At 34.4% G+C, this 20014-nt stretch overlaps 1 protein-coding gene across 2 annotated transcripts in view; it reads right to left on the bottom strand.

Moving 5' to 3' along the window:
- Positions 1-20014, bottom strand: part of LOC145268172 (uncharacterized) — a 192512-nt gene that overhangs the window by 63607 nt on the left and 108891 nt on the right. For both annotated transcript variants that reach the window (XM_080123384.1, XM_080123383.1), the window contains exon 2: positions 18708-18773. In XM_080123384.1, the coding sequence (XP_079979510.1) occupies positions 18708-18773 (66 nt within the window). The remainder of the gene's footprint in view (positions 1-18707; positions 18774-20014) is intronic.

Genomic DNA, 20014 nt, shown 5'->3' with positions numbered 1-20014 from the left:
TAAGTTCAAAGCATTAGTATTTTTACGGCAAGAAGAAAGAGAAGATGATGGGAAATTCCCTGTGTTCTTGCAACTATCAATATAATATAATTCATTTTGTTTTTCATTGAAAAGAAATTGAAGAGGAAGTTTTAAAAATAGCACAATTATGATAAAACTTGATCGATAACTCATTGTCTACTGCTGATTGGACACAAAATAGGTTTTGTTTTTGAGACAATGAATATACTATGGATTTTTATTTATTTATTTATTTTTGTTTTCATACAGTTCTTCCATATCAAGTAACAAAATTTTCAAATCCAATCAAAATATTTTACTTCTTGCTTTTCAAGGAGAATAGAAAATGGACCTTCATTTTATTTTCAGCAACCTTTCTTTTTTTCATCCTTTAATTCTTGAATTCCATGAGCAATGTTTCTGACAATAGGGGAAGAATCGCTGTTTTATAGGTCAGAATCTAGACATCTAACACCATTGGCTAGTTTTTGACCATTTTAGCTCCTTACGTCAAGTGACTTCATGCCTTATCTGGAATGATTTCCATCTAAAAACAACCTAGTCCATGACATTCTATACTACAGGCCACTTCATGGCACAGCCAAGAAGCACAACTTGTGGACAAATGTTTGATTTTGGGAGATTTTTAAGGATATGTATTATTCCTTGTGGAAACTGATAAGGTATTAAGCAAAGCAAAGTAGTTAAGGTGTCCATTCAAAAGATGTGAGTGACTGAAATATTTTACAATTACTTTTCAATGCATCTTTTTATGCTCAGATATAGGTCAGAATGTTATTCAATTTATTTGCAAATATAGTTGATTTAATTTCATTCAAAAAATCTGAAAAGAAATAGATCTAAATTCATGTTTCTGAACTGTGACGTGAAATGACCTGTAGTACAAAATTACATTCTAACCTATTTTTTTAAAAAATCTTTAATTCATAATAAAAGACATGAAATTCATTCAAGTTAGTCAGTTTTCAGCTACTTGGGAGCCTTTGACAAATCTACTTTCCTAATTATGTAAATTATAGTGTTTCATTTGTATGATAAAATCTGCATTATCTTTTTAATGTTCTTTAGAGAACGAAATGTTGAAATAAACAGAAAAATAGTGATTAAATTCGATTGTAAATAGTTATGACTAGCAGGGAGACCCAACGTTGTTCAGGATTGAATGAGGATTAACACATATTCCACCCTCTCATCCTTTTATTATCAAAATGAGTGAAATCGCCCATTTTTCAATCAAATTGCTTGATTGCCTGCTCTAATAGGGACCCTACTCTGTAGTGTACCAAGAGGGCGCTTCATATGCCTCCCCACAATGACTTATTCCACAATGAATTATAGCGTACATTGTACTGTAGAAAATCTAAGGTTGATTATATAAAATTATCTGTAAATAATAGCTTCACTTCAAGTTTAAAATGCAAAAGTCAAGTATTATGGTTCAATTGTGCTCTTAAAAAAAAAATATTCATTTTGAACGTGCTCCTGTCTTATTAAAGAATCTATAGTTGATTTTATAGGCTGAGCCTTTCTCCTTGTGCAGTGATAAAACTTCTCAAATACACTTGTGATGTTAGGCTGTATAAAAATGTTAAAATTGAGCTTACTTCTTTAATAGGATTTTTTTGTTTATTGATTTTAGATATTTATAAGATGCATTCCAATACAAAGTCTATGTAAGAACACTCCCAGATACATCGAGTAACTTCGTGTGAAATTTAAAAAACAGAATAAATCCAGCCATAGGGAACAAACACTCTCTCATGCACACACAAAGTTCCTTTTATAATTTATATAAACAACATTATTTTTGCACCAACCTAATACAATAAAGAGATAAATGAAAAAATGTTTACCTACCAGTACAATAATCAAATAATTGAAAGAAATAAATAGGCCATATTTATGTAAAAAGAAATATTTAAATAAGTTTTTCATGATAGAAACCTTTATCATATTTTTATTTTTTAGAGGAAATTTTATTTAAAACAATTTATATCGAGTCATTAAAATCCTATGTAAGCAAAAGGAATGGTGTGTAAAAATGAGTAGGCTAATATTTATGTAAAAAGAAATATTATTAATCTGATAATCCAAATAGAAAAATAGATTTTTAAATTAATTATGTCAGTTGATATTTCTTTTCAGGAGATCAGTGAATACTATCTCCATTTAATTATTCAGACAAAATTAATTGATTTTTGAAAACAAAACAAAAAACAAAACGAAGTACACTTTTTAGGTTAAAGAATGCATACAACAATAATAAACAAAACTTGGTTAATTAAAATCAATTATTGACCTGTCAGGTATATTGCTAGGTGGGTCTAAGCTGAAAAATCTGACAAAGCTAATCTTGTATATTAGACTACTCACAAGGAGTTCTCATGAAAGTCATTGGCAGTGATTACTCATTGATAAAATAGGTGAATAACAAGATTTCTAGCAATATTCTTTTATCATTGTTGCATCATTGTGCTCTTTTCAGCAGAGGTCTGGATTGTGCTCTTCCTTCCCAATCTTTCCATCCTGCTAGCCCTTTTATGACCATTTTATGTGACATCAACTGATACTTATTTTTCTTCCTACATCTATCTTGATAGTTTCAGTTCCCTTAGATTTGTGTGGTGCACATTCATCTTTCTAGTTGCATTTATGCATGGTTATTTCATTTATTATTATTATCAGAATCAGCATCATTATAAAAATGTCATCATAATCATAATAAACATCACTATCATAACCATCATCAGAATTATAAGAATAATCAGCAGAGTTACCCGGCATTATATGCAACATCATAAAGAGTTTTCTTTAACCGCAATCTTAATTCTTGTTAGATATCATGCCTGCTGAGATATTTAGGTAAATGTTCCTATTTACTTGCCTCCCCACGAGGGCAGAATTAAACACAAGATCGATGTTTAATGTGTGTGGGGGGGGGACCCAGCTTCCCAACAAGGGGCACTCTGGATAGGAAACAAAATTAAAATTGTCTCAGTTTGGAAGGATTTTTCCCCCACCAACCGAGAACAGAAAAGATGAAGTGTAGCATCAGAACAGATACTACATTGTGATCTTGCCAAACAATTACTAATTATAATAGATTCCTTGTGGAATTAGTCTGCATTTTATTTCCAATGAAAAACGAAACTTAGCTCAGTTGGTCCTCGGAGAATGAAAACAATTTTCTAAATTTTAGATATGCATCCGAGGCAGCATCGGTCAAAATCATACCAACTTGATGGTGATTAGTTTTGCATTTTTTTTAAACTTTTAGTTGGACATACAAACATACAGACAGACGACTGCCCTTTATATAATAGACTAGTGGCGTTTCCCCAGGTGTTTGGAGGTGCGTGTTGATCAAAAAAAAAAAAAAAAAAAAAGTGGTAGTAGGCAGGCAGGCAGGCTCGAACCTGTAATGCAAAGGAGGAAAAGAACATGAAAAAAAAGAATTAGTAATTAACTTTTTCCCGGGTGGAGGATATTGACGGAAAGACGAAATAAAAATTTTTTTTAAAAAGAGATAGCGAGAGAGAGAGAGGTGGGATCAAACTCGAAAACGTAGCGTAAATTAGTCTTCCTCGCTAACCCTTACGTATAGTGGACAGTGAAATCAATGAGTTGGTAATTAACTTAAGAATAATGCACACGCAGAAATGAACGTTGCTTTTTAAATCTGGCCGGAGGCCAGTTAAGCTTCCCGCTTTCTACCGTTTTATTTATTTGTCTCCCCATGATGTTAAGGAAAACCAGCTTCCCCCCCCCCCCAAAAAAAAGGGGGAACTCTGGCAGTATTCAAATAAATAGTAATTGTTTTGGTATGAAGGGTTTCCCCTACATTGACCAAGGACCAAATACAGAACAGATACTATTCTGGATGAAGGCCAGGAGGCAGTGCCAGCATTCGATTAGTCTTGCTTTATTCATACGAAAAAGACAAACAAACACTCGAAACGAGGGAATTTTTTAAAACTCGATAAAAAAAAAAAAAGAGAGACAATGTCCATTTGCAAATCCGAGATATTATGATCTAGGAAGTATAAGGAAGCTTCTGGAATCTAACTGACGCAAAAAGCCTTTCTTGGACATATATAAAGGGCAAAATGCATTTGTGTAATAGACTAGCAGGGGTATCCGGCATTGCCCGGGTGAGAAACACGGGGGTGAGGTTAAAAAAGTTTTGGTATGTAGGTAGGATCGAACCCGAAGCCCTGAGGTGAAGTTGGAAAATAAAATGTGAAAAAAACATGACACGTTAACCAATCAGCCAGCAAGAAAGAGTTACTGAAAGACGTTTGAATTTATTTAAGTAGGAAGAGAATTGACAGGTGCCCGCACCTAATGACTTAATGAGGTCAAGTGGAAACCATGGAGTTAACATTTTCTGTGAGCGTTATGATGACGTAAACAATAGCTAGTCAGCAGTTAACATTTTCTGTGGGACAGTTTTTAATGAGGTCAATAACCCCGTTTGTTTTTACCCAACTTTGGGGAAAACCAGCTCCCCGTTTATTAGGGGAGTGTCCAGACGAAAGCAATTGTTTGATATAACACTAAAAAAGCTGACATTGACCAAACATTTATATTGCTTTCCGGAGACCACCGGGAACTGCCGATTCGAATCGGGTTTCACTTTTTTATACTGAAAAGAGAAAGATGGACGCGACGATCTAAAAATCTGGAAAAAACAGTGCGTGAAAGTCGGGCAAATTAAATACACACGCGACCCCCGTTTGTAACTCTTAGATATTATCATTTAGATGTGATATAAGAAGTTTTAAGAAGGAATAAGCCGACCGAAAAGTCCAGCAAAAAAAGCCTTTTACAGACAAACACAAAAAGCGAACACGCATACATACATACATACATTTTTGCTTTTATATTTATAGATTACTTTCATTGTTAGGAAAGTGTTCTTATCTCCTTTAAGGGGTAGTTATAAATGCAGAACTACTTCCGTTCACATGCAAATTATACATGTGGATACATTTATATTTAAGGTACCCTAGTTTGTCTTCGTTTTTAGGGGCAGATGCACACAGATAGAGCAGTGTTTTGTATTATATAAAGAGAGAGGAAGAGAAAAAGATCTAGGTGTACAAGGAAATAAAGGGAGGGAGTGAGGGAGAGGGACAGAGACAGAGAGATAGATGGAGGGAGGAACAGCAAGAAAGGCATTACATACTACATAGAGCAGACAGCTTCACTTGGATTTTATTATATTGAAACTGGAAAAATATATTATGATGTAATGAAATTTTAGTTTAAAATAATCGGGGTGGGGGTGGGAGGTAAAATTGAATCTGTGTGCTCCATGTTTTCAATCTCATACTTTCCACACTAAACAATTTATATATTTGTTAAATCGACTTTTATTTCCAATTCAATTTATTCAGCGTAGGTTTCGTGTTTACATGTTTTGCTGCATTAAGTAGGGTGCGGCAAGAGAAAGAAAGGAAAACAAACAGAGAGAGAAGGAGGGTTGCTGCGAATTTAGATGGCCGGAAATACAGTTGACCAGTACCTTTCCAGCTTCATCTTGAACTAACAACCTTTAAAATAACATTCAGAATGAATGAAAATCAGCTATACATATTCGAAGTTTTAAGGGGATTCTGCCCCCATGGGTTACTTAATGGTGTAATACCACTCTGGGCAGATTTTCATCATACAGAGGGGCAAGAAAATGTGCATTGTCCTGGTAGCTACACTTTAAACTGTCTAGTGGTGGATACCGCACGGATGCTTGGAATGCACAAAATGTGCAAAACCTTAAGTCGGTATGGTAAGACTGTTCACTTTAGCTGGCTGTACGTCACTTCGATGCCTCTTCTCACGATGGCTTGGTCTGTGTCTTCACTGTCTGGGTGTCAGGGTAGATCTGAAATTAACTGCACCTTCAATTCGACAGACAATCAACAAATAAAAAACCAGTGGCCATTTTTCTTATAACCAAAAAAATAATTATTCACTGAAAGTTACAAAACTGAGCATTTACAAGTCTGACTCAAGATGCAAATATTTGGGGACTGGCAGCTTCCATTAATAAAATTATGGTGAAAACCTTAAGTCCAGGGGCTTGTCTGCATGGTATAGATTCAGTAGCTTGGAGCAGAGTGGGACTTAAATCAAGGATTCTTTTCTGATTGGTGTGAAAGCCTCAGGCAGTTGACAGAATGTGTCTTACATGCAGTTTTTGAAATTCTCAAGCTCTAAAAAGTTTTTTTCTTTTCCTTAAATCTATAATTTCTGACTGCCATGCTCGAGAGGAGAGTTCATTGCCTTAACCCTCCATTGGGTCTATCTTTCACCCTCACTCACATGGGAGGGTCTTTTTTTTTTTTTGCTTCATTTGCATAACCAAGGTTTTTTTTTCAAGGGCCATTTCATACGAGTAAAAAAAATAAATAATTTGGTAATCTTTTTGGAGTGATCAAATTCCCTGGACAATAATTAATACACACTTTACTTTGTATCCACCATTTTGTTTTTCCTTATCAAAAGAAACTCATAACATCCGACCTATTATATTTCAGGTGACCCAATAATTTTTGAATATCCAGAATTTGGTTAACTGCTTTTCTTTACAGGGGTGGACTATTCTGATAGACTTTTGAAATCGCCAAAAGGTAACATTTCTGACATTTTTTTAGATACCTTTGGAATGTCACGTTTTCAGCTAGTGTTCTTTTTTAATGGCCATTTATATCAACAGAAATTACAATAACATATTTCTTCTTTATCAATATGCACAAATAAGTGGGTGCATGTATTAAATTGATATCATAACAACCTTTCCTAACAATGCTCTTTCTTTCTATCATCATCATCATTGTTACATCCAATGACGTCGCCACAAAGGTAAGGGCATGTATTCAGAGCCACTTCCATTGTCTTCTCTGGAGAATTTTATACATATGATAGAAATTTCATCAAAAATGGGATCTATGTTTGGATTTTTAAGGGAATCAATCATAGCCAGCTTAGGGTACACTTAGACATTTGGGAACACTTCCATTGCCCAGGTGTTTGGAGGTGTGTGTTGAGCAAAAAAAAAAAAAAAGCAAGTAGGCTTGAACCCGTGACACGACGGCGGAAAAGAAAGTGAAAGAAAATCTTACTGCTACTCCATGACGCGACCGGAAGTCTAAAGTATTCAAATTTAACGTAATCAATCTAAAACAAAAGATGACTTGCAGAAATGGCATTACTTTTTAACTTCCCATGAAAGCAAATCAGACACAAGGTCGTTAACAAGCTCCTCCCAAAAAAGGGGGCACTCTGGCAGTATCCAAATAAAATGTAATCGTCTTAGTATGAAGAGTTTCCCCTACATTGACCAAAGACCAATTACAGAACAGATCTTACCTGGCCTGAAGGCCAGGCATTTGCGTTTGAATAGTTTTGCTTTATTTATACGAAAAAGACAAACAAACACTGGAGAAGACAGCACGGTGAGAATTTTGTTTAGCTATCAAAAAAAGATAGAGACGATGTCCGTTTGCGAATACGAGATATTACGATCTGAGAAGTATGCGAAAACTTTTCGCGGAATCTAACCAACGTGAAAACCTTGATGCAAAAAACCTTTTGTGGGCATACACAAACGCTCGCGCCCAGTTTGTCCTTTATATAATAGACTAGTGGGGGTTCCCAGCGTTGCCCGGCATTGCCCGTGTGTTTGTCACTGTAAAAGAAAAAAAAAAGATTTGGTAGGTAGGTAGGTATGCTCGAACCCGAAGCCTTGAGGTGAAGGTGGTGGAAAAGAAAGTGTGAAAAAACCCGACATCATACCGCTCGGCCAGGACGGGAGAGGAACTGAAAAGCGTTTTAATTTAATGATTAAAAACTTAAGTGACAGGTGCGTGAATTTAATGAGGTCAAACATCACGCAACTTAACATTGGCGCTGCAAGCAAGTTTCTGCGTATTTGTTTGTTTCCCCTGCCAAGAACTTGGGGAAAACAGCTCCCCTAAAAAGGGGAGTGTCCAAATGAATAGCAATTGTCTGATATCACTGCACCCCCCCCCCGCATTGATCAAAGCTGATTGCTTTCTGGACATCTCGACACAAAATGCTGAGAACGACTTCTCTTTCACAGTTTCGCTTTTTTTATACGGAAAAACGAAACAAACATGCGGCGAGTGAAAAAAAAAAAATCACAAAAATAGCATGTAAAAGTCGCCGAAATACACACGAGTTCGCTTCATAAATCTTAGATAATATAATGTAATATAATATAATATAATCTAGGTAGCATATAGAAGGTTCTAAGAAACAGTAACCGCACTAAGCGCCCCTGCCCCGAAAAAAGCCTTTTCCGGACATACATAAAAATGCACACACACACACACACACACATTTTCGCTGTTATATTATAGATAAACAAAAATACCATAGGTATTAAACATAACAATAAATTACTAAAAAAAAATAAAAAAATAAAAAAAATGAAGTAAAAAAAAATATGGAAAGAAACTGAGACATGTGCATGCAAGTATTGTTTTTTTATAAACAGTTCACTTCTTGTTAGTAAAAAAACTCGAACTGAGATCGAAACCAAAACCTAAAGACAGGGAGTCAAGTACGATAACCATAAGACCAGCTATCTATGATCTTTAAAAGTGTCTTCAAACATACTTATTCTTAACATAAGGAAACTGTCATGTTTCACAACAGCATGCACAGTCGTGAAACGGTTGACAACAGATAAAAATCCTATGACCTTCAAGTACCAATTTTTCAATTTTTATGCCTTAGCAGACCTTTTTTCCGGATGAAAACTGATTAAAAGTTTTCCACATGTCTGAATACCTGATATACCAAATTTCAAGTCTGTAGATCAAAAATTCGTTGAGTATATAGGTTGAAAAGTGTCCTCACACACATTCTCACTTTTATAGATATTATCATAAGAATATCATCATCATCATAATCATTATAACAAGAACGTTATTATTTTATCAAAAAAATATTAGTATTCATTTACCTTTTTACTTATTTTGTTGTAAAAACAAAGGAAAGAAGGAGGATGAAGAGTGTAAAGAGAAATAGTAAGTAAAAAGTATAAAAAGGAAAGAAAAAAATCACCAGCTGGAATACCAGGTTAATTCAAAGTACACACCGAGTTTTTCTCTCTTTTTTTTTTTTTTTAAATTGTTGGCATTTATGTGCAGTGTGTTCTCGTTAGTCAATAGACATTTTCAAATTGAATAGAATTCAATTCAGAATTGTAAAAGCTATTCTGTTTTATTTGTGTCTGAAATGTCTACTACTTGTGCATGTTATCTATTTGTAGAACTAAAATACCCGCCTCAAGACGGGTAAAATTAATTCCAAGAAATAGTTTTTAACTACTTCATGTCCACTAACGAAAATTAAAATAAGATTATAATAATACTGAAACCTTATGTCTAGAATCCTTTTGATTAAAATCCATTACATAATTTTAACTCCAGTAAATGTTTACAATTAAAGGGGTTTTAGGAAAAAATTGAAATTCAAAGAATCTTGCTTCATTGATGTCTAATGATAATAAATCAAATTTAATACAAATCTGAAATATTTGAAATATCAAAATTAGAAGTTGTACTCATATTATATACCATAAAACAAAAAAAAAAAATGAATTTGAGGGAATATTAATTGGTGTTGAATTGTTATTGTTAAATTTTCACAAAAACCTGAGGCATCAGAATTTTCACAAAAGGCTTCCATCCCCTTTTTACTCCCTTTTCATGATATGAATATGCACTTGGCCGTAATCATCTCACTCGTGCTGATCCAAGGTTGTCATTTGAGCAAGTTAGTACTGCAAGAAAGAATTTTCCCCCCAAGAAAAATTACAAGTTCAGTTTATAAGCAAATAACAAATGTTTATTTTGGGGGGAGAAATTTACAAAGTTGCACCCGTTCTTACTTCAGTTGGATGGCCAACTGACTGCCTCTTCTGCCCATTTCTTAGAATCTTTTCATTCCTAACTGATTCATTGTTAGTGGTCATCATTTGACCACCCAGAAGTTGACTACTTGAAATATTTACTGGAGATAACGGCCAGATAGGCTCTAGAAACCCCTTTGAATGGAGACTATCTAGAAAAATGACTTTTCCCAAATAGATCGATCTCCACACGATTTCTCATTCAACAATGTACTTAGTTTTTTTAAACAAAGGAAGCATTTCTTGGGTGACCGGACAACAACCAGAAATATCTTCAATCCTCTGTGTACTCCCCTTTTCCTATGACCAAGCATCTCTCATTTGCAACATCTGCTACTTTTAGGTATCATTAAACATGCAGCCCAGCAAATGTTTATAGTAAAACTAAATCAATTCATATTAAACCCCTTACACCTAACAACGGCATTCCAAAATACATATTTAGTGATTAATGGACCTTAAGAGAGTAGAAAATGCATCTAAGGTTTACTTTTGGCAACTTTGTAACAGGTTTCCCTTATTTTGTCATTTAATATTCACATTCTATGAATGACGTTTCTGACAAACAGCGTTTTCCGGGCGGAATCTATTTATCTAACACTTATTGTTAATATCAATGAAACTATTGCATACACAGGATAGAACGATAAAGTTGTTGCTATAAAGAAAACAATACTACAGCTTTATTTTTAAACTTTCATTGAAAAAGTCAATTCAGGTAACTTGATTATGTAGTAGAGCTGACATCTATTCAATGTAGCCGCCTTCAGCCTCAATCCCCGCCTTGATACAAGTCTGGAACTGGGAGCATGCTTTTTTCACAAATGCTGGCGGGAGCTCAGCGAATACTCAGTGGATGGAAACGATAAGGCTGGCTTTGGTGTTGTGGGAGGTCATGTTTATAATGTTCTTGGCATATGACCAAATGTAGGTCCAGTGGGTTCAGGTCGGTGGAGGATGGGGGCCAGTGAGAGAAGGGGACAAAGTCATAGCACTCCTTCTAAAGCCAAGCCTAGGTCTCTTTGGACATGTGGACCAATGCAGAGTCCTGTTGCCACACCCAGGTTCTACTAGTGGTCACCTGATTGCACCAGGGGATCATCACACTCTTCAGCACATCAAGGTACACTATGGTATTGACTTTCAAGCCGGCTTGGAAGATGCGAGTTGATTTTTCCCTCTTAAGTCAGACATCATAGGATCACAAATAAAGGCACTACATGTATTTTCAGTACAATAACGATTCATGCCAATAAAATAATGCATTTTTCCAGAAATTTACATTCCCTTCAATGCGGTTTCATAATTTCCTATATTTAATCCATCCAACAAGACTCTCACAAAACAGTTAAATTAAGAGGAAGTGGGTATAGCTTTCACTCAATAAAAAAAAAATATATATTAGCATTCTCCAAACCCCTGGAATTCTCCTTCATTGGTTACATGTTTTCATATACAAGTTTTAGGTTTACTTTGGGAAAAATCGATTCAGTTTGGTTCAAATTATATAGAAGCACAAAAAAATTGCACACACTGATCTATTCTATCAACTAAAATAATTTTTCAACTATACTTTTATTAACACATGTTTGAAAACATCTTTCATACTTTTATAAAATTTGAACAGAACTGTTTTTGTTTCTTATCCTTAATTTACTATAGCCTAAGTTTTAGGTATAGTTCATCAAAAGTCGATTGCTTTAGTGCAAATTATGTACAAGCATGAATATAAAAAAAAAATCCACACACTAATCTCGCATTGTAAAACCTAAAATATTTTATGGAATACTTTTTTTTTATAGTTGAATCATTCTATCATATTCAATCCCGGGCAATGCCAGGAAACGAGTCCTGCTAGTTAGAGATAAACCGCTGAAATCTTGTAAATTATAACAACAATATAGCTATACCTACATGACTGCAATACCCAAGAGTTCTTTTACTTCCATTTTTGTTTCTCATTTTTCCTTCTTTTTTTTCTCATAATTAAATTCTTTTAATGAATTTCTTGCAAGAAAATACATTTTTGCATAGATAATTCAATAAAGGAGTATATATTATTGAATAAAAATCGATTTTACAATAAAATCAATCAGATATCTTAAAATCATAAATACTTTTGTTTTTTTTTGTTTTTTCGCTTCATTTTTTAAAATGGGAATTTAGGAGAACTAAATTGTTATAAAACTATAATTAAAACCGAGAGCATGCATTCTGGTAGATTTAATTTTGTAATTAAACTATTTGTGTTTAAATAGGTTTAATAAAATTCATTTTACTTTTTACTATTTCATTCATTGTGGATTCCATTCACATTTTTATTAAGCTAAAAATTATCAAAAGCAAATATTTTGCATAAATCACTTCTTTATAGAGTGGGATAAAAAGAAATAAATAAGAGAGAGAGAGAACGAGAGAGAGAAAGAACGAGCGAGCGAGAGAGAGAGAGAGAGAGAGAGCGAGAGAGAGAGCGAGAGAGAGAGAGAGCGAGAGAGAGAGAGAGCGAGAGAGAGAGAGAGCGAGAGAGAGAGAGCGAGAGAGAGAGAGAGAGAGAGAGAGCGAGAGCGAGCGAGAGAGAGAGAGCGTATGTGTGGACAGAGACAGTGAGGAAAGAGAGACAATGGGGGAAGGAAGACGAAAAATAAAGGCAATTTTATGTTTATTTGTTGGTAATGAATACTTCTGCCGTTTACTTAGGAAATTTGTGAAATATTTATCTGGTTTCTCAATTATTATTTTATGAGCAATTGAAAATTAACTTTTAATCTTAAGTGGAATCAACTGGCCACAACACAGTTATAATAAATGTACTGAAATCTTAATGCAGTTATAATAAATGCGCTGAAATCTTAACACTTTTTTTTGTTAGTTTAAAGTACCGTACGACTACCAAAACCGACCAATTCTGTCCATTTCTTTTTTTTTTTTTAGACATTTTTTGATAATTTGTATTACTTGGATTATTTGTACTACTATTCTCATCCAGAGTTTTATTTACGCAATGTAATCTCCGACTTTCTTTGCGTGTATCTTGTCAAACTCGAGAATCTTTCAGTCAAACTGAGGAATCTGTAAGAAATTTCAAACAGAATTTTTTATTTAATTGACAGGGGGGGGTATTTTTTGTTCTGTCAGTCATGATTGGGTAAAGGTGTTAATGTTAAAAGGATCCGTGGCATAACAGATAAAGTGCAAGGTAAAATTCAGTTGTAAATGACACTCTTCTGGAGGTTGAAGGTTCAATCCCCAGTACAGGTAATATAAAGAATACAATTGCAAATAATTTAGGACTTTTACCCAGTCATAACTAGGGCTAAAACAACAGCATATTCTTTTCAATGTTTTGACTCGAGTGTGTATCCGTTCATATCTTATATGCTTTTATATAGAGTGATGAGATTCTCGGTTGATTAACTGTTTCGGATATATACTAGAGAGTCAAAATAATGAAAAGAATATGCTGCTGTCATAGCCCTAGTAATGACCGACAGAACAGAGCATGTTTCCAGCATGAATTAAATAAAGGATGCCATTTGAAATTCGTGCAGATTCCAGAGTTTGACACAAAGGTTTCCTGAGTTCAACAAGATAAACTTGAAGAAGGACGGAGGTTACATTGGTCAAAATGTTATGAAAATAACACCCAAGATGAGAACAGTAGTTTGAATAATCCAAATAATATTGTCCATTTTTCTTGTGAAAATCTGACTTTTATTGAATTATTATTGTGTTAAACCTTTTCTGTTATATTTACATGTAAACTATCGTGCGGCTTGGCGCAGGAGCTGTTATGCTCAAATGTGTGTGCTACGTTGTGGGCGTTCTGGAACAATCCTGCACATGAATAATTTCTCAATTTCCGTTTTCTATCCAATCTGAGTTTTGGCATGCAAATTCCATCCAAACAAGAAAGATAGATATAAAGTTTTAAATAAGAATAAACAATTATGTGTTCATATTATTTCATCACTACAAAGGCGTATCCTCGCAGCAATGCACTTACATAAGTATATATATATATATATATATATGAAAGAAACCTCGGATTCATAATAAAAAAACATTCGTATGATTTACTTGGTCATATCTGCGTGATTGATATAAGAGCCAAGTACGTCCAAAGATGGAGTACTGCTGTCATATCTAGGCAGGAGCTGCTAAAAACAGCCTATCCTGCCTTGACAGAGTACAAAATAGACTTCGTGGCTTGGTGTGGGATGCCCTTTTCTCTTTCCTGCAACCTCTTTCCCCACAGAAGAGACGTAGCGAGCCTGTCTTTGTTCTATCATTATTTCCATGGCAAGTGCTCGTCTGAGCTCCATTCTCTGGTCCCCCCTCGCCAATCTTTCACGAAAAACACCCGACTAGCTGAAACCACCGTCAATAATTTTCCACACTCCTTATCTGTGCCTAAATCAAAATGTAGATTCCATGAACAAAGCTTCTTTCTTAGAATTGCACGCCTGTGGAACTCTGTTCCGTTTGCCTGTTTCCCTCCCGACTTCAACCTGGATGTCTTCAAGTCCAACACAAACAAATTCTTGATGAACCGCCCCCCCTAAGTAATGACACTTTATCAATTCTCCAATACTATTGCTACACTATCCCATTGAGTACTGTACACACAATAACCCTTATCCCCGAGTGGCCATTGGGCCTTGATAAGTGGTGAACTCCATGTAAAAAAAGAAAAAAAAAAGATTAACTAATTTGTATTGTGTTGTAAATGTACATCTTATTAACTAAGCATTTGATGGTTGCTTTTATTTTACTATTTGCCACAGTTCTATTTACAAATATTTTTTTATATTATGAAAAGATTCGTTCCAATTCTTTTGTTGCCAGTTTCCTTCTGGGAATGGCAACATTTGGTTTCTTCAATCTTCTTGGGCAATGCCAGAACATGGTTCCTAGTTGGTTGTAAAGGGAAGGTAAGGGTGGATAGATGAGAATAAGTGAAGTAAGAGAAAGAAAGACAGAAAGAAAAGAATGAATGGGGGATAGAAGAGGCTGAGAGAAGAATGAGTGGGGCGGGGGGAAAGAGAGAGGCAGAGAGAAGAATGAATGGGGAGCGGGGAAGAGAGAGGCAGCGAGAAGAATGAATGGAGGAGGAGATAGAGATACAGAGAGATGAACGGAGGAGGCCGTGAGAGACAAACGGAGGAGGCTGCGAGAGAGAGAGAGAGAGAGAGAGAGAGAGATAGAAGAATGACGGAGTAGAGAGAGAGAGAGAAGAATGACAGAGTAGAGAGAGAGAGAGAAGAATGACAGAGTAGAGAGAGAGAGAGAAGAATGACAGAGTAGAGAGAGAGAGAGAAGAATGACAGAGTAGAGAGAGAGAGAGAAGAATGACAGAGTAGAGAGAGAGAGAGAAGAATGACAGAGTAGAGAGAGAGAGAGAAGAATGACAGAGTAGAGAGAGAGAGAAGAATGACAGAGTAGAGAGAGAGAGAGAAGAATGACAGAGTAGAGAGAGAGAGAGAGAAGAATGACAGAGTAGAGAGAGAGAGAGAAGAATGACAGAGTAGAGAGAGAGAGAGAAGAATGACAGAGTAGAGAGAGAGAGAAGAATGACAGAGTAGAGAGAGAGAGAGAAGAATGACAGAGTAGAGAGAGAGAGAGAAGAATGACAGAGTAGAGAGAGAGAGAAGAATGACAGAGTAGAGTGAGAGAGAAGAATGACAGAGTAGAGTGAGAGAGAAGAATGACAGAGTAGAGAGAGAAGAATGACAGAGTAGAGAGAGAGAGAGAAGAATGACAGAGTAGAGAGAGAGAGAGAAGAATGACAGAGTAGAGAGAGAGAGAGAGAAGAATGACAGAGTAGAGAGAGAGAGAGAAGAATGACAGAGTAGAGAGAGAGAGAGAGAAGAATGACAGAGTAGAGAGAGAGAGAGAGAAGAATGACAGAGTAGAGAGAGAGAGAGAGAGAAGAATGACAGAGTAGAGAGAGAGAGAGAGAGAGAAGAATGACAGAGTAGAGAGAGAGAGAGAGAAGAATGACAGAGTAGAGAGAGAGAAGAATGACGGAGTAGAGAGAGAGAGAGAGAGAGAGAGAGAGAGAGAGAGAGAAGAATGACGGAGTAGAGAGAGAGAGAGAGAAGAATGACAGAGTAGAGAGAGAAAAGAGAGATAAAAGAATGACAGAGAGAGAGAGAGAGAGAGAGAAGAGAGATAAAAGAATGACAGAGAGAGAGAGAGAAGAGAGATAAAAGAATGACAGAGAGAGAGAGAGAGAAGAGAGATAAAAGAATGACAGAGAGAGAGAGAGAGAGAGAGAGAGAGAGAGAGAGAGAAGAATGACAGAGGAATAATTAGAAGAATTAGTTTTCGAAATACATTAGGTATAAAGAGCATTTAAACTGATAAAAAACTTAAGCTCGTATATTAATATGAAACAAAACAAAATAAAATAAAAGATAAAACACTAATGTCTTAATATTTGTATGCGGGGGTGGGGTTGCGCTTAACTGACAGAAAATATGATAGAGTTTTTACAACTTTCTGGGTTGAAAATGTCAACAAGAAGGACAGACAACATGCAGATTTTGTATTAAATAAATTAGCGACTTAGTCACGTAGAAGAAGATTCAAATTTACACTATTATATACCGTTGAAAAATGAAAAAACACTAATAAAAATAAAATGTATATGAATAAAATATATAGCCGTAATAAAATAATATAAAACAAAAAGATAAAAAAATATAAAAATAAAGTAGGTATTGACAATAATAATTATAATAATCTTATATATATATATATATATATATATATAAAGGTGAAATTGTTTGTGTGTACATATTCCTACTAAACTACTGTCAATTTTCAGTCTACTGACTCGAGATTTGAGATAAGGGGTAATGAGATTTGGGAAAGTCTTTCATTGGTTTTCGGCCATCTTTGAAAACTCTATCAAACTCCTTCGCCAATTTTGGGTCTAAACACTTGAAATTTTAAATGTAGGTTACTTGGACATGGATCAAACTTTTTAATTTGATTTGAGCCCAAAACAATAAATGTTAAGTGGTCAAAATTGCAGTCTCTAGCAAACTATTCAGCCAATGTTTGGTTTAAACATTTGAAATTTTACATAAAAGGTATTCAGACATGCAGCAAGCTTTTTAATCAGTTTTGGGGCGAAAATTTGGCTGTCAAGAGGTCAAAGCTGAAAGAGTTGACTATTGCAAACTATCAAACTCCTTGTCCAATTTGGTACTAAACACTTAAATTTTAGATGTAGGTTACCTGGATAGGAGTCAATCTTTTTAATATACATACACATATATATATATATATATATATATATATATATATATATGTATGTGTGTGTGTGTGCACATAAAGTTATGAACAGTACATAGGGCCCGAGCAAAGCTGGGCTGAACTGCTAGTAAATGAATAAAAATGATAAAATAATTAAAAAATATTTCATAAGAAATAAAAAATGTCATATTAATAATAATAAAACTAATAGTAATAAAATTAATAATCAATCACTATCCACGTAAAAATAAATATAATAGTCATAATAATGATGAAAAATATAATAATAATTAATTTTAAATTTAAAAGATATTATTATTGTTAAGTTGTTTTTCAAACAAAAGTTGAAGTGAATGAAATTTTTGCCCTATCATCAAATTGTTTCCATCTATTTTTACATGGTCCAAATCTGAGATTTTTTGATTAAAAAAAATCCAACTTAATTTTTTCTGTTGTATGAATCATATTACAAAGTGAGCTGTTGAAATGAAAATTCGGTAACTAATTGTGCTACTCAAATAAGTTTGGTAAGCAGTGTTTACATTTTGTTATGTTTGTGCTAACAATAAAGGCTTTTTACAGATAATAAAAATTAATTTTTTTTTTAAATTTTGAATTATAACGGTTCAGAGACCAGACAAAGTGCAGAATTTTAAAAATAAACATTTAATTTAAATTCAATTTTCTATCCATATAAGAGTCTTCATCAGAGAAAATATATTTTTCTTTTTACATGCCATGTTATTATTGATTTAATAGTCTTCAGATGAAGATTGACGTTTTAAATGTTTGAGTTAGTGGGGACAGCACTCTAGCATGTACATGCGTGTTAAGAGAATAACCGATTGTTAGAAAGCACTATAATTTTGAGATTTATTGATGTAGCATCTGTATTTTCCTGATGAAAACTTGTTCCATATATATGTCGAAAATTTGAATTTTAAATAAATAAATACTTATTTTTAAAATATCTGCACTTTGATTTTTGAACAGTTATATTTTTAAATTTCAAAATTGCAGTGCTTTTTAACAGTGGATTATTCTATTAGAACTATTGTTTTTGTTTGAGATACAATAAATTTGATCTTTTATTTCAATGTTTGTACCTATTTACTATGCCTCCCCACGGGACAGAGTTAGACACCAGGGTCGTTTTTTAACGTGGAGAAAAGGTACAAAAATAAAAATTGTCTCAGTCGTGAAGGATCTCTCCTCCACCGAAAGAGAACAAGAAAACGAAGTGCAGCATCTGAAGAACAGATACTACACTTTGATCTTGACACCAAAAGGCCAATGTTTGTAAATAAGATCAGTGCAGTGTAAAAAAAAAAAAAAAAAGAAAAAGCTCGTATATTTAAATCATAGAAGATTTAACTGCAAGAATGATGTGTTCTTTAAAAAAAAGATATATTAACTTTGAATACAAACGCAAACAGTTACTTATTTTTTCGTCTGTATAGATATGATTTTAGATGCATACCTCAAATGCTTTTCGTGATAATACTCCAGGATGTATATTTCCTTCATCTGCGGTGAGTTCTAATTTCTGTAGAAAAAAAAAAAAAAGATAAACATTCATTATTATTTTTTTAAAATAAATTATATTATTTTAGTAGACAATATAATACTTGTATATTTAAGTATACATTTTCATTTTGCAAAACTTTAAAAAAATATCAAGAACAAATAAGCCAGTTTTTACTTTCTAATGTGTGACAGAATGGATGTATATTTATTTATATGCAAATAAATACACATTGCCTTTTATTATAGAGTGGAGGATTAATTTTGAAAAATACCAAAAACAATTAGCCCATTCTTTTTTTCTGAAATTGCCATTTTTGAAAAGCAAAACAGAAAAGAATTTAAAAAATTTTCTTCTGTTGATGACGTAATTTTATAAAAGTGTAACATTGCTGTTACACTTTAACCGTGTCCTTACATATCAAACTTCTTAGACCCACACATTGTGTATTCATGCGACGGTACCAGACAAACAAGGAAAAGACAAAAAAATATGACTTAGCATCTTTTCTAGGAGAATACAAAAAGCATTTATTCCAATAATTTCCAACACCACACGTCACTGTGTTTCAAAATACCACTCACACATCAAATATGTCTGTCGAGATGCTTTTTCACACAAGTGTCTTTGTTGTCGCTTGCCTTTCAGCTTTTTTGACCATGCGACACATTTTCTCTCTTGGCACTCAAAAATCAAAACATGTCCGATCGGTTCCCCTGCTCGACCACTTTTTTTTCTCTTCTTCCCATGATGTCAGCACGTTCACACTTGCTTAATTTGCATATGTGCTAAGACGGCTGCTGCTGCTAATATTTTCATTAGTCAGCTATCCTACATCTACTGATTTTCATACACGGCTATGTTACGAAAGCACTAGTTTCTGATTAGTCACTAGTCACTTAACCAGAATAATTTTCTGTCTGCCAGTCTTGCAATCCTTCCCTAACCTATTGGGCTGTTGAAGTGCTTACCTTTTAAATTGTCTGTTTAGAATCCGGTGATTGAATACTGGCTTGTCAGATAACTGTAAGATAATCGTAATTGGCAAGGTGATGGTGCTTTTCTGGTCAGTATTTTTCAGGTGATATTACAGGGGACCAATCTCAGGAGTAGCTCCTTTAGAGCCTTCTCTATCATAACTCGCTAAATTTCTGGATATTCTCAAGTGCTATACTGCGCATGGATATGTGGCCCTTAAGTATTTCCGTTGCAGATGACAGAGTCCCTCACTGCCATGCTAGTGTTTGATTATTTTACCTCTG

The sequence above is a fragment of the Euprymna scolopes genome, chromosome 43 (assembly GCF_053919585.1).
Source record: "Euprymna scolopes isolate OS-2025 chromosome 43, ASM5391958v1, whole genome shotgun sequence".
Taxonomy (NCBI): domain Eukaryota; kingdom Metazoa; phylum Mollusca; class Cephalopoda; order Sepiida; family Sepiolidae; genus Euprymna; species Euprymna scolopes.
The sequence above is the reverse complement of the archived record's forward strand: the minus strand, read 5'-3'. Positions and strand labels throughout refer to the sequence as shown.